The sequence below is a fragment of the Cynocephalus volans genome, chromosome 2, assembly GCF_027409185.1.
Source record: "Cynocephalus volans isolate mCynVol1 chromosome 2, mCynVol1.pri, whole genome shotgun sequence".
NCBI classification, from domain to species: Eukaryota; Metazoa; Chordata; class Mammalia; order Dermoptera; family Cynocephalidae; genus Cynocephalus; species Cynocephalus volans.
Genome location: NC_084461.1, coordinates 124,213,999 through 124,229,101, shown reverse-complemented (window position 1 = coordinate 124,229,101; position 15,103 = coordinate 124,213,999). Strand labels below are relative to the sequence as shown.

Sequence of the window (15,103 nt, the reverse complement as noted above, 5' to 3'; positions counted from 1 at the left end):
ATAAGTTGTTGCCATTCCTTTTACACGCAATAATTAAGGGAACTGAGGTGTGAAATCTTTACATAACCAGAAAAGAATAACCAACAATGGCTCTACAAGTATAAGATAACTTAAGTCAGGAATGTAATCCTGATATCAAGAATAAGTATAAAAGACACTGAATTTCTAGAAATTAGTCCGAATAATTTGTAATTATCTAAAATATGCGTTGGTTATTTATGTAACATGAAAATAATGACTTGCAAAATTTTAACCTGTACTCAAAATATTCCAATGTCTTTTAAAATTAAATTTGAGTGACCTTGAGTTATTCCTAGAACTTCATTTTGAGATGGGTAGTAATGTATACCCTATCTAATATTCACATTTATTATATTTACAAAGTGGTTTAAAAGATATGATAGTTTAATCACTTTTGAGTCTGAGATGTTCTATTTTGTATCTTGTTGCCAACTTTTGAATATTTTAATAAAGGTTTTTAGCCAATTAATATTAAGGTACAAAAGTTCTTAACCTGAGGTCCAAGAATCAACTTCAGCACAGGCTTCTCAAATATTGTGCCAAATAGTATGGTGTGTAACTTTTAGGGGGAAATGGCCATGTATGACTGTAAAAGGGGTCTGTTATTCCTCTACTCTACATGTAGCTAAGAATCACTGAATTAGAAGAATGACATAGAGGTAAATGGTCCTTGCTAGAATCTTCAGATGTGATTATACCATATGGAAAGAAAATTTCACAAACATAAGAAATAACATATTTAAAGACAGTAGTTAAAATGTGAGATGAATGAAACTGATAATTGTTAATAGGCACTCAAGTTAATAGAGTTAACTTTTTCCTTTCTAATTGACCTGAAAACTTAAGGAAAATACTAAGTGACATATATTACAGATATTATAGACATATATACATGCTTTAGCAAGTTTGCCTGACTTGAGCAAATAATTTGAATAGTTTTGTTTGCTTGGTTTACTCTGTAAGCATAAATCAAGCAGTTTTGTTTCAGTATGTATTAGGTGATAAATCTCTTGCTATTTCATGGAAGAAAGAATGGACAGAATTTTAGTTATGTTATTTCAATGAAAGCAGCATGTTAGAATGCAAGCCTGGAATTTTTCTTCAAATAATATGAAAAGCGGTTTTCATATTATTTACCAGCAGTAAAGGCAAAAGTATAGATTATTTAATGTATAATAAATTTTGTTAAGTGGTTAACACTGTAGAAAAAGAAAAATTGCTACTGAGCAAATCTGTGATACAAGCTTGAAGTTGATACAATCTTGAAGCTTGAAGTTACAATAGCCAATTGATCTAACAATGTGAAAATACGAAAGAAAAACACTGTTAAAAGACAAAGATAAACAAATTTAAATAATCTACAGTAATTATCAACCTCACTAAGGATTAGAGATGAAGTGGTATGGGTGGATGAATGAAAAATGGTAATTATTTCAACTTAAGTGATAAAAGAAGTCATTCTTGAATCTTCTTTTAACAATTCTAAGTAAACAGAGAAACAAGACATTTATTGGCTAAGGAAACCTGACTCTTCATTTGATTAAAACACTGGATAAGTATATAATTGGGCATTCCACTAACATTTTTCTTTAAAACAATATTCAAAATAGAGAGGATTCATAAAAATGTCCTTGAAAAAAAACTAGATCTTTAAAGCTTTAAGAAAGACTACCTGAATAGGTGGAATCTGTAAAAAGCTCACCTGTCCAGGGTGATTTGATCCTGCCTCCTGCCTTTCTCCTTCGTCTTCTCTATTCAGACCTGGAGGAAGACTAGGGCTGAAGGCCATGAGGTCGGTCTTGGGCGGCCCCTCCCCAGAGCACACTCTCTCCCGCCTCTGCTGCGAATACGACCAGCTCCCCACCGCGCTCGAACACACCAAAGTCGCCTTCCCAGGCTTACACGCGACCTCGGTGGGTGACGCCGAGCACCGAAATGCCGTGTACAGCAGCAGCGTCAGCACCAACAGGCTGGACACGGCGCAGATGGCGATGATCAGATACACGTTGACATCTACCAAGTCCACCTTTGGGCCCGCGGCTCCCGCCGACGCCCTAGAGGAGGCCTTCAGCGCCTGGCCGCTCTCCACCAGCGACACCAGTACGGTGGCCGTGGCCGTCAGCGCCGGCTCGCCGTGGTCCTTCACCAGCACCAGCAGGCGCTGAAGCGGAGCGTCCGCCTCGTCCAGGGCGCGCGTCGTGCTGATCTCGCCCGTGTACAGCCCCACGCGGAACGGGCTGCGCGCACCGCCCGCCGCCGGCTGCAGCTCGTACGACAGCCACGCGTTGTAGCCCGAGTCGGCGTCCACCGCGCGCACCTTCGTCACCACGTGGCCAGCTCCCACCGACCGCGGCACCAGCTCGCTCACTGCACCGCCAGAGCCTCCAGCCCGAGACGCCAGCTGCATCGGTGCATTGTCGTTCTCGTCCAGCACGAACACCTGCAGCGTCACGTTGCTGCCCAGAGGCGGCACGCCAGCGTCGCGGGCGCTCACCTGGAACTGCAGCAGCTCCAGCTCCTCGTGGTCCAGCGGCTGCAGCGCGTACACCTTGCCGCTCTCCGCGTGCACCGACACGTAGCTCGACAGCGCACGCTCGCCCACCCGCCGCTCCACCAGCGAGTAGGACACCAGCGCGTTCTCCTGCGCGTCCGCGTCCCGCGCCGACACCGTGAAGATGTGGCAGCCGGGAGGGTTGTTCTCCTTCACGAACACCGTGTACTCGGGCTGCGCGAACGCCGGCGCGTTGTCGTTCACGTCGGCCACCTCCACGGACACGCTGGCCGTGGCCCACAGCGAAGGCGAGCCCCCGTCCCGCGCGGTCACCACCAGATCATAAGCAGACACCTTCTCGCGGTCCAGGGTGCTGTCCAGCACCAGTGAATAGTAGTTTTTGAAGGTAGACACAATCTTAAAGGGGACATGGGGCGTCAGAGAGCATGTCACTTGTCCATTGACACCAGAGTCGGGGTCGGATACGCTGATGAGCGCAATGACAGTGCTAGGCTGAGTGTTCTCTCGTACTGGAAGGGACAGGGAAGTCACAGTGACTTCAGGGGAGTTATCATTGGTATCTAAGATTTCTACCCAGACTGTACAGTGGCCTGCCATTGGGGGATTCCCCTTATCTGTGGCCTGTACTTCAATTTCAAAAAACTTGTTTTCTTCATAATCTAAAGTTCCATTGACCCTCACTTCTCCATGATTTTTATCTAGTGTAAATAAAAATCTTCCATTGGGCTTAATCGATATTAAAGAGTATGTTACCTCGCCGTTGACTCCTTCATCTCGATCTGTCGCGTTTAACCTTATCACAAGAGTTCCTTTATCAGCGTTTTCCGTCAATCTCACTTTGTAATCTGATTGATCAAACTCCGGATCATTGTCGTTAACATCCAAGACGCGGACGAACAGTTGAACCGTGCCGGTGAGGTCGGGTTTCCCCCCGTCTGTAGCCGTCAGTAGCAAATTAAGTTCCGGAGTTTTCTCTCTATCCAGAGACTTCTTTAATAGAAGTGACAGTCTTTTAGTCTGCTTATTATTTGTTGATGATTCTAAAGAAAAAAAATCATTTTGACTTAGTCTGTAGGTCAATAGAGCATTCTCTCCAATATCCGCATCAGAAGCTCCCTCTAGCGGAAAACGCGAGTCCACTTGCTTAGATTCAGAAATCAGCAGCCTTTGTTCTCTGAGAGAGAATACCGGCGGGTTGTCGTTAATGTCCTTCACCTCCACCTCCACATGGAAAACCTGCAGCGGCCTGTCCACGATCACCTCCAGGTGGATGCCGCACTCCGCGCTCCGCCCGCACAGCTCCTCCCGGTCGATCCGAGAATTCACAAACAAAACGCCATTCTGCAGATTTACCTCCAGAAGGTCCGCGCGGCCTTTGGACGCCACCCGGAACAGGCGCGGCACCAGCTCCGCCAGCTCCAGCCCCAGGTCCTGCGCGATGCGGCCCACGAAGGTGCCGTGTTTGGCCTCCTCGGGGACCGAGTAGTGGAGCTGGCCGCTCCCCGCCTCCCAGAATTCGAGCAGAAGAAGCGAGAGCAGCAGTGTTGGAGGGCCCAATCCCTTTCTCTGAAAACTGAACATCTCACAGAAAATTGGTTTCCAAAACGAGATTCTATACATTTAAAGTACCAGATTCTTCCGTTTTAGGTTTAAAATCTTGCTGAATTTTTGAGACATTTCCAAGGATCCTTTAACAGTGACATCCGGCATAATGACGTCGTTTTGTGTGGGGAGTGCCTGACTCTTCAGACCAACTATGAATGAATTCTTTCCACCAAGTAAAGAGCGACCCCTTGTGCCTAAAATTGTGAGTAATGTGCGCCATATCCACCACCATAGAATTTCACGTATTTTGTTATTTTTTTTTTCTGTTAATAATATTTCCAAAATGCTTATTTATGGAACACTCAAATTTTAAGTCATATCGAAACTCAATATATGTGGAAATGGCACTTTATTTCTTGATTAGTATCTGATTTAAATTCTTGTTTCTATGTTTGATTTAGGGTTATAAAATTATTCTTTTTGCCTATTGAAAGGCATACAGAGAGAGAGAGACTTCAATTCTTTAGGTAGCCTTATAAAAAAACTAAGGCTAAACATTTCCTGAAGGCATTGTTCCTCATATAAAAATATTATTACATTTGAATTGTTTTACTTCCAGTTTCCCTTGTTACTTTGGCTGCTGAGAAACTCAAAGAAAAATTTGAAGTTTAATAATAATTCTTTATTCTTTAGTCTTTATGTTCTGCATACTATGTTCTTACCTATGTGGACTTGCCTCCCTGTGTCTATTTTCTTAAGTTCTGATTCTTCATTGTTATTTACATTTAATGGTCTTCTTGTTACAAGTGACTTTGTATCCTTTGCAGAACAATAAGAAAACATTAAGATAATCAAATGATATATTTCCATATTTGGTAGTATAAAACAGAATTCACAAGAGAAAAGTCTATTGATCTAGATGAATTGTATGTTTGACATATATGATTTCTCACATGTCACACTGCTAATAGTATAATAAATTAAAATGCTGCTTTACATGAAGGAGTCAATGATATGATAGTAGTATTCTTCTACCGTAGAATGAATTTCAGTATATTCAGTGAAATAAATAAAACCACCGTGAGAATTTCTGTGACATGTTGTTACTTCCAAGTCACCAACATTTGTTTCCTTAATCCAATCAAGATATATTCATGAAAATAGTTTGTTTCTTGTTCAAAGAATTTGGGGTTGAGATCATAATTTCATCCAAAACAAGGAAAGTGAATTTTTAATTATATCTCTTCTAAGTGCCTTATACTGTATTTAAAATATAGAAAATAGCACTGGCTGGTTAGCTGAGTTGGTTACAGCAGTGGTGCTGATAACACCAAGGTCAAGACTTCAGATGCCCTCGCCAACCAGCCACCAAAACAAACAAAATAATAATAATAATAATAATCAAATAACTCAACTAAATGTCAAATGACCATAGTTCTTGTGGAAATGGAATTTCATAGAATAGTAAGTGAAAAGCAGGAATTGTTGATGTGAGTTTTCATTGTCTGAAGTAATAATTTGATTATTTTGTTGTTGTCTTTTTATATATCCTTAAGATTTAGAGGGAAGGAAAGAGGATGCAACAGAAATTTAGAGTAGAAAGTGACCCAGAATAAATATCACTCTGGCTTGTATATTTTGTCGTATAGTTTTGATGGTTTATCCTCAATCTAAAAATATTGTAAGGGCATATTTTAAAATTACCATTATATTTGTATGATGTTATTTTTCTTTATGTTGACTTTTTAAATATGTATATATTCTATAACTAATTTGAGATTTTGTTCTACGTTTTTCAAATTTACTATTTTTCCAATATTATCATAACACTAGAACTCTTAAGTAAATGCAAAATTCTATGTTTAAAAACTGAAGGAGACATATAAATTTTTATGACACTGAATTCTATTATGCATCAGTAAAATAATCAATCATATGGGCCTCTAATTGAAATATAACATTAGACCAGACAATAGTAGACTTAACATGATGTTTGAAGCATGTCAGATTTATTTGGGACAGAGGAAACAACAAATCTCCAACCACCTCATTATGGGAATTGGGGGTTGAGATGTTATATGCAATGTGGAGTCTTCCAAAATAAAGAAATGAGCATGAGAAAGTTTACCCAGGAAAGATGATGTTATCACATATTTGAATTAAAACCAGATGTTAATTTAGGTATTAATTTCCAATAATACAGTATTTTGTGAATATGTAAAGTGATGCTGGACCAACACTAACTCATAAAAGAGTTTGATATAGTATATGAGTCAGTGACTCATCTTTCGCATTTTGGCCGTAATATTTCAGATGATATTGGGTACATTCAGGGTGGTATGGCTGTAGGCTGACTGTGATATTTCAGATGTCACTAGCCTCTAGAGAAGATCTTTGGGGATTGGCCTAATATCTGGCTATAAGTTAATGCCAAGAATTTATATCAGTATCATTGTTAACATTGATTTTGTAAAATCAATTTAAGACTGAGGAACTTTGTTTCTAATCTTTACTAAATCAATTTGGTTAGCCTTACATTCTACCTCTATGTCCTGCCAGTTATATGTTAGAGTGCATGGTTTAATGTTCAAATAGTCCACATCATCCACTAATATTCCATAATAGGTCTGGTGCTATTATTTCTTGAAAATATAAAACACAGAAATAAAGTTTGAAACCATTATTCTCAGAGCCCCAGGAGTTTCTCCAAAATTAATGACTAGAAGAACACTACCCAACCATTGTATTAACTAAATTATAGGATTTACTCAGTGATGCTAATTCTGCTCTTTCATGGCTTATTCAAATAAATAGTTATTGAATCACAAATCATTTGTTCAGTTGGCACAAGCCTCTCAGACATCACAAAGACTGAAAAAGACTGAATCCTGGTAGATCTACACATGTCTAAAAATTTTCACGAGATAGCTATGCCTTTAAAGCTGCTATTGAAGTATGCAGTATTGTGAACATTTCTCGGATCCTTTGGCCTGAAATCATCATATTATTACTTACAGTTGTCCAAAATGCTATCCTATTCACGGCAAGGGAAGAATGAGGTCATTTTTGTATGGAGCACTTGGCTTTGGTGTTCTGCAAAAATATTGGAAACCACGATTTCCTAATTTTGCTCATATGTTAAATGATTCTTTTTATTTACATCACTTCCAAACAACTGATCCATAGCTCTTATAAGGCAACTCTTAATTATTTACTGGTTGAATAATGTAAATACCTATCTAAATGTGGCATTAATCAAAACAAATGATGATGATCATGAACTCGCCTATGAAAAAAAATCACAACATAAAATATCTTAGTGGCCATCTCAATTATGACTTTGTACAAAATTAATGATGAAGATAATCATGAAGTTTTTTCCTAAGCAAAATAAAAAAGAGGATTCACCTGTAAACAGCTGGTGCTTGATTTTCCTAGTCAGAACTATGCTTGAGAAGAGAAAAAATCACCAAAAAATAAAAAAATAAAAATAAACCTCTACATTACAGAGAATAAAAGAATGGCTCTATAATCTGAAAGATATGCATTTGAATATCATTTCCATCATGTACCAGTTGAATGGCAATGTACAAGACAGAAAAATATCTCAACATCTCTTATCTTGTTTTTAAATTTTGGATAGTCATATGTACTTTACAAATTGATGTAAGGATTACATTAAATATATATCTTAAGCCCTCTGTACCAAGTCTAGCAAATAGAAATAGCTCAAACAATGGTAGTTCATTATAGTTACTGACCAATGTTTGCTCTTGTTCTAAAACTATGGATGAAGAGAATTCCAGCAGCTTAAATTAGGGCATGTGGCATGGCTTTCCTTTTTCTGAAGATTTTCCTAATGTTCATCTTAATGAAAATCATCCCAGGAGTCATCTTTCTAGGTAGAAAATAGCCACTAATGCCTTTTCAGCGTATCTATTAACTTTACCCTATCTGTAACACGGTTGTCTTCCCACATGTAAGTGCAGTGTATATAATTTATTTCTACACACAGTAGAATGTTAAAGATTATCTCATTTGTTATTAGTGCTAAAGAGAACAAAGTAACCTTCCACATTATTTGATATGCATCCCTACAGCTCTAAATACAAGATCTCTGGAATCTCTTTAAAGAAAACAACTCATATAAATGTGGTGTTGAGATAAAAAAATATTTTGCATCAAATGTATCTAGAGCATACAAAGTGAAATTCTGAGGTGTGATCAACACCATGATTGTCAAGTGAAAGTGCCTTTATTGATATTCCATGGTTCTTATACTTAAGTTATTTAAAGCAGTGTCATTTTGAAGACCATGTAGCTTGGCAAACAGACTCAATGGCACCACACTTCACCATATATGGAAAAACTCTCTTAAATTCAAAGGACAAAGAATTTTCCTGCCCTAAAATATTTCCATAAGCCTCATTAAAGTTACCAAAAATGGAAGAAAAAATGAATGTGATCAATGCTCAAATAAATCTTTCGAGTAAGTAGAAAAATGCAATAAATTAAACTGGACAGGAGTAAAAATGGTTTAACAGGCAATTAAGCAGAAGTGACATTATGTTAGAAAATAAAGAACAAAATTGTTGTTATGTGAAGGAGTTGAAGACTATGAAGAAAATGAGCTTGAAATTATAACTGGATTAAAGACGAAAGAAAGAAAGAAAGAAAGAAAGAAAGAAAGAAAGAAAGAAAGAAAGAAAGAAAGAAAGAAAGAAAGAAAGAAAGAAAGAAAGAAAGAAAGAAAGAAAGAAAGAAAGAAAGAAAATTACCTCTAAAGGCAAGGCTCAAACTTCACCCTCTGCAACCATAATCTCAAAAAAGCATACCATTTAAAAAACAAAAAAGCATGACATTGATGATAAAGAAACAAAATTGTTTATAAAATGAAACCTGACTCAAGCCTGTCCATACCCCTTAGTGACAGATAAACTCATAGATTATAGGAAAGTGAAATTTTAAGTGTGTTTTAAACTCAAATAAATTATGAAGTTAAATATTATTTCAGTAATTTTGAATACATAAACATAATAATGAGTGGAGGACACCAATTAGACTAAGAAAAGGATAGAAAGAATGAACTTGCTGCAAAATTGAGAAGTAGATTTGAGCATTGACCATGTGCCACATATCCCAACATAATCCTTGTCTCCTTCCTGGCAGACTTAACTTTCCTCGTTTACAAGAAACTTTGGCTCAATCTATTACATTATTACTATTTTCATCATCATCATTATTATTATTGCCACCCAAAGTATATTCCTAAAGAATATTCATGATAATATAGTGAAAAGTGATAAAGATGGCAAGACTTCCAGTGTGCTTTAAATAAACCATCTCAAAAAAAAAAAAGACACAAACAAACAAGTAAATAAAGCAAAAAACTTACAGTAATACACTGGTAAACTACTATGTGAGTGACATTAACAGGCATAAAATACATCTCCAGATTATTGTACTTACATTCTCAAAAATCTCTTGTTGGGCTCCACTGTCTCCAGACCCGGAACTGGGAGGAACACAAGGGCTAAAAGCCATGAGGTCGGTCTTGGGCGGCCCCTCCCCAGAGCACACCCTCTGCCGCCTCTGCTGCGAGTACGACCAGCTCCCCACCGCGCTGGAGCACACCAGCGTGGCCTTCCCAGGTCCGCACGCGACCTCGGTGGGCGGCGCCGAGCACCGCAGCGCCGTGTACAGCAGCAGCGTCAGCACCAACAGGCTGGACACCGCACAGATGGCGACGATCAGATACACGTTGACATCTACCAGCGCAACCTCCGGACCCGCGACCCCCGCTGACTCCCGCAATGAGGCTTTCGGCGCCTGGCCGCTCTCCACCAGCGACACCAGCACGGTGGCCGTGGCCGTCAGCGCCGGCTCGCCATGGTCCTTCACCAGCACCAGCAGGCGCTGAAGCGGAGCGTCCGCCTCGTCCAGGGCGCGCGTCGTGCTGATCTCGCCCGTGTACAGCCCCACGCGGAACGGGCTGCGCGCACCGCCCGCCGCCGGCTGCAGCTCGTACGACAGCCACGCGTTGTAGCCCGAGTCGGCGTCCACCGCGCGCACCTTCGTCACCACGTGGCCCGCGCCCACCGACCGCGGCACCAGCTCGCTCACCGCACCGCCAGAGCCTCCAGCCCGAGACGCCAGCAGCGCGGGCACATTGTCGTTCTCGTCCAGCACGAACACCTGCAGCGTCACGTTGCTGCCCAGAGGCGGCACGCCAGCGTCGCGCGCGCTCACCTGGAACTGCAGCAGCTCCAGCTCCTCGTGGTCCAGCGGCTGCAGCGCGTACACCTTGCCGCTCTCCGCGTGCACCGACACGTAGCTCGACAGCGCACGCTCGCCCACCCGCCGCTCCACCAGCGAGTAGGACACCAGCGCGTTCTCCTGCGCGTCCGCGTCCCGCGCCGACACCGTGAAGATGTGGCAGCCGGGCGGGTTGTTCTCCTTCACGAACACCGTGTACTCGGGCTGTGCGAACGCCGGCGCGTTGTCGTTCACGTCGGCCACCTCCACGGACACGCTGGCCGTGGCCCACAGTGAAGGCGAGCCCCCGTCCCGCGCTGTCACCACCAGATCATAGGCAGATACTCTCTCTCGGTCCAGGGCGCTGTCCAGCACCAACGAATAGTAATTTTTGAACGTAGACACCAGCTTGAAGGGGACGTCGGGCGCCAGAGAGCAGGTGACCTCTCCGTTGGCACTGGAGTCAGGGTCGGTTACACTAATTAGGGCAATAGCGGTACCCAGAGGAGCATTCTCTCGAACAGGGAGTGAAAGTGACGTTACCACTAACTCTGGAGCATTATCATTGATGTCCAATATTTCTATCAAGATTGTGCAGTGACCAAACATAGGGGGATTGCCTTTGTCAACTGCTTCTATCTGCATTTTCCATAATTTAGTTTCTTCAAAATCTATTTTCCCATTTACTTTTATTTCTCCACTGGCTGAATCTATGCAAAAAGCGGCTTCTATGTTAGGGGAGATGTCAGTTGTGAAGGAATAAAGGATGTGGCTGTTTGAACCCTCATCCAAATCCGAAGCGTTAAGTCTAATAACCAACGTCCCGTTTCTTGTATTTTCCAGTAATTTTACATGATAGACTGCTTTGCCAAACACCGGGGCGTTATCATTTACATCCAGCACCATGATATGTAACTCTACGGTGCCTGTCAGCTCAGGTTTGCCCCCATCGGTTGCTTTGAGCAACAAGAGAAGCTCCGAAGTAACTTCTCTGTCCAAAGGTTTTTTTAATACAAGTCCAAGAGGTTTTACCTGCTCGTCATCCGTTGGTACTTCCAGTGAGAAATACTCATTGGGGCTCAGTCTGTATGTCAGCCTAGCATTGTCCCCAACATCTGCATCCGAGGCGCCCTCTAGTGAAAAACGAGAGTCAAGAGTCCTCGTTTCGGAAATAAACAGATTCTTCTGTGTCACTGGAAATACCGGGGGGTTGTCGTTCACGTCCTTCACCTCCACCTCCACATGGAAAACCTGCAGCGGCCTGTCCACGATCACCTCCAGGTGGATGCTGCACTCCGCGTTCCGCCCGCACAGCTCCTCCCGGTCGATCCGAGAATTCACAAACAAAACGCCATTCTGCAGATTTACCTCCAGCAGGTCCCCGCGGCTTTTGGACGCCACCCGGAACAGGCGCGGCACCAGCTCCGCCAGCTCCAGCCCCAGGTCCTGCGCGATGCGGCCCACGAAGGTGCCGTGTTTGGCCTCCTCGGGGACCGAGTAGTGGATCTGACCGCTCCCTGCCTCCCAGGCTACAAGGAGCAGAAGCAAAAGCAGCAGGCGCGGGGCTCCCTGGCCACCTGGTCTGGAAGGTAATGTCATGCTCTCTTTTTGCTTAATAAAGCAATATTTCATGAGTAGAAAGATGTAGCTCCTTTGAGACGTTTCTTTTGATTCTTTGCTCCTGAGGTCCCAGCTGATCTTAACAATATGGGTGTGCTTATAGGCTTTAAAGCCCCGGAGCAGTGGAGCATCTTTCTCATCCAGGAATAATCTGATTTTCTTCGGTTAAAAAAGAAAAGGAAAGAAAAACTCTTCTTGGAGAACAGCGACATCCTGTGGCTCAAAATGTAAAGCGCGTTTCCGTTTATATTATTTCACTTACCTTGTTTCTTTCCTAATTCCTTCATATTTGTCCATGTTTTTCTTTGTGGGCTTTTAAGTCATTCACTATACCTTCTTTAAGCGTCGCCAGAAGCTCTTCAAAGGTGGTTTTGTCTTACAAATTAGAATTCCAAGAAGAATTTTGTCTTGTATATAGACATCTAAGAGAATGTATTACTACACTAACTCATATATATAAATATTTAAGAGACCATATTTGTAGGATACTAGTGATACTGTGGTTTTAGATTTTTCAGAAACTGATAATTTCGGACTGACTTCTTATAAGGTCTATTCCTACCCCTCTTTAATTTTCTATTGTGTAATCCTTATGCTATGTTAAATTATTCTAAACTGCTGGACTAGTGTGTAGAGAATAACCCAAGATGAAAATTCTCTAAATTGCCATCTCGACATAATGGAATTTCAAGTCAATGGTGGTAAGCTATTTATCAGTTTATCCAAAGATTCTTTGCTTGGATGTTAATTAATTTACCCAGTACTGACTCCTGAAAACACAAAGTATATTTATTAGACTTTGTTTCATTTTAAAACTTGTTTTCAATCACTGTATAAGCTCAGGGTGAATGTTGTACTTTCCATTCTGAAGGACTACTTCAATGTGCATTATCTTCATCGCTTATTTGCTTATTTGGCAAAGATAACTTCTTTCTCAACAAACAAACAAACGAACAAAAAACCCACTGAATCAGGCATTCAAATTACATGTCTGTTTATACCCATTTTAGTTCAGAGTTGGTCTGAGGAGGCTAGAATATAAAGATTATTCTATGTCTCATTCATTCACTCAATTTTATTTTTCTGTTTTTATCTCAAACACAAAAAAATACATTGAAATTTGCATAACAACTTTTATGAATTGCAATAAAGTTTAGCACGCTGTCTTGAGAAGAACAATGTTTTAATCATTCTCAAGGCTGTAAGAAACCAACTATCCAACATCTGAATCCCTCCAATAAGATGAAGACAGTTGAGAAAAATCCCAAATTTCCCTACTAAAAAACAATTATATATTGATACCCAAGGGAATCTTAGCTTTTACATAAAAGTGAGCCCCAATCTTCATTTTGAAGCCTTTGTAAAAATAGCAATTCAATGATAATAAATCTATGCCAAAGATTTATAGTTCTGATTACTTCTAATTACTTTTTTATTGTGGAAGACATAAATTCTACACCAACATTTTGCATAAACAAAAGAACAAGAAAAATTTTAGCACATGAAGGTGACCAAGTTCAAAAAGAGTGATGTTTTAAAAAACAAATTTAAGAAACAGGTTTAAACTTTTTACAAGTTTTAAAAAACCTTTTTATGTTTGCTGATTGAAATGATCCAGTCTCTCTGGGAATGACTTCATGCTGAAGGTCCATTCCATTTTTAGCTTAAAGAATTGCCTCATTAATTATGTAATATAAAGAATAATTTTAAAGTCCCCAAATCCCAAGGCTTTCATATAGCTAATAACTAAAGTATACCAATAAAGCTATGGGTTAGTTACTCATCTCAAAACAGACTATCACAAATACTGTATCAACGAGAACTAAAAAGCACTCATGATTATCCTCATTTTAATGTTACATAATAAAGACTATGTTAAACATGATTTTAAAAATAAGATGTTACAGTTTTAAAAGAAATGAACTAATTACTTTTTCGGCAAGGATGTGAAAAGCAATCCTTGATTTGGGAGATTTTCTGGTTTCATACAATTTCTGAACTGAATGAAAGAAATTGTCCACAAAGTTTTTAAAAAATATTTATCTTAATGACAAAGCCATAGGAAGACACTGTCAGACTGAAATCAGTAAAATTTGTTTTCGCTACCTCTTGATTTCTCATTCTGAATTCTCTCCTCATTTCTTCTCTTTTCTGCACTTTCTCCTCCATATATCTTAGGGTTATTATGCTGCTGGATAAAATACTAATGTATTTATGTTAACATTTTTTGTTAAAATTTGTATTTTTAAAGAAAACATAACCAAAAGAGGGCAAAGTAAAATAAACAGGACTAAATTGGTAAACACATAATTCTATATTTTATTAGTAGCTCAGGTAAAGAGATATCTTTGGACAAGATTGTTTTGCAGAGATTGCACATGAACATTATAAAGGGCCATTAGAAAGGGCAGATGTAAGAAGAAATTGGACATACAAGTTGAAATTATGCCAAGTATGAAGGTTATTGACAGGTCTGAGGATTTATGATTACAGAAGATCAGAAAACACTCAATTCCAAAAAGTAATTAAAAGTCACTATTTTCAGTTTGGTAGTGGGAAATCACAATATGCACTTTAGAGAATGAGAAAAGAAAAGATTGAGCTATATATTAATTTTAAATAAACTTTTAACGGTATCTTCTTTGGTTGTATACTGTAACAACATTATTGCTCTGAGTTTAATCAAAGACCACTTTGTAAAAAAAACTTTTAATAATATAAAAAACTGCTGAGTGAAAAGTAGTCATAGATCTGAAAAAATACACAGCAACTCAGTACATTTATACCTACATTAGAAAGAACAAGGAATTATAAAAGCAAAGATATCCATAGTTATATATATGCAATGATGAGCATTCTCTTTCTAAAGGTTAGGGGACCCAACCAGGATATCTTCACCTTGGAGGTTAAAACGCCTCTTAATATCTACACTTCAAGACTAGAAATTATATGAATTTAAATTAGTATTGATGGAGAGATGGATGCACCTGCAGAACTGAGACTTTGATGATTGATATGAGCTCTTACTAAAGTAAAAAGAGATACTTCAGCATGATATAAGATATTCAGGAAAATGTTTTCCAAATATTTGAGAAGAAAGCATATATTTCATAAACATATTTGATATAGTAGTAACAAACACATTTTAAA

At 39.7% G+C, this 15,103-nt stretch overlaps 2 protein-coding genes across 2 annotated transcripts; both read right to left on the bottom strand.

The window, feature by feature from the left end:
- Window positions 1-1,663: 1,663 nt before the first annotated feature.
- Window positions 1,664-4,114, bottom strand: LOC134370599 (protocadherin alpha-11). The gene has a single exon (XM_063087653.1). The coding sequence runs from the start codon at window positions 4,112-4,114 to the stop codon at window positions 1,664-1,666; it is 2,451 nt and encodes an 816-aa protein (XP_062943723.1).
- Window positions 4,115-7,352: 3,238 nt separating this feature from the next.
- Window positions 7,353-11,932, bottom strand: LOC134370598 (protocadherin alpha-10-like). Its single transcript, XM_063087652.1, has 2 exons — window positions 9,548-11,932; window positions 7,353-7,364 (listed from the first exon to the last, which is right to left on the bottom strand). Exons 1-2 carry the CDS (start codon window positions 11,930-11,932, stop codon window positions 7,353-7,355), a joined length of 2,397 nt encoding a protein of 798 aa, XP_062943722.1.
- Window positions 11,933-15,103: the final 3,171 nt, after the last annotated feature.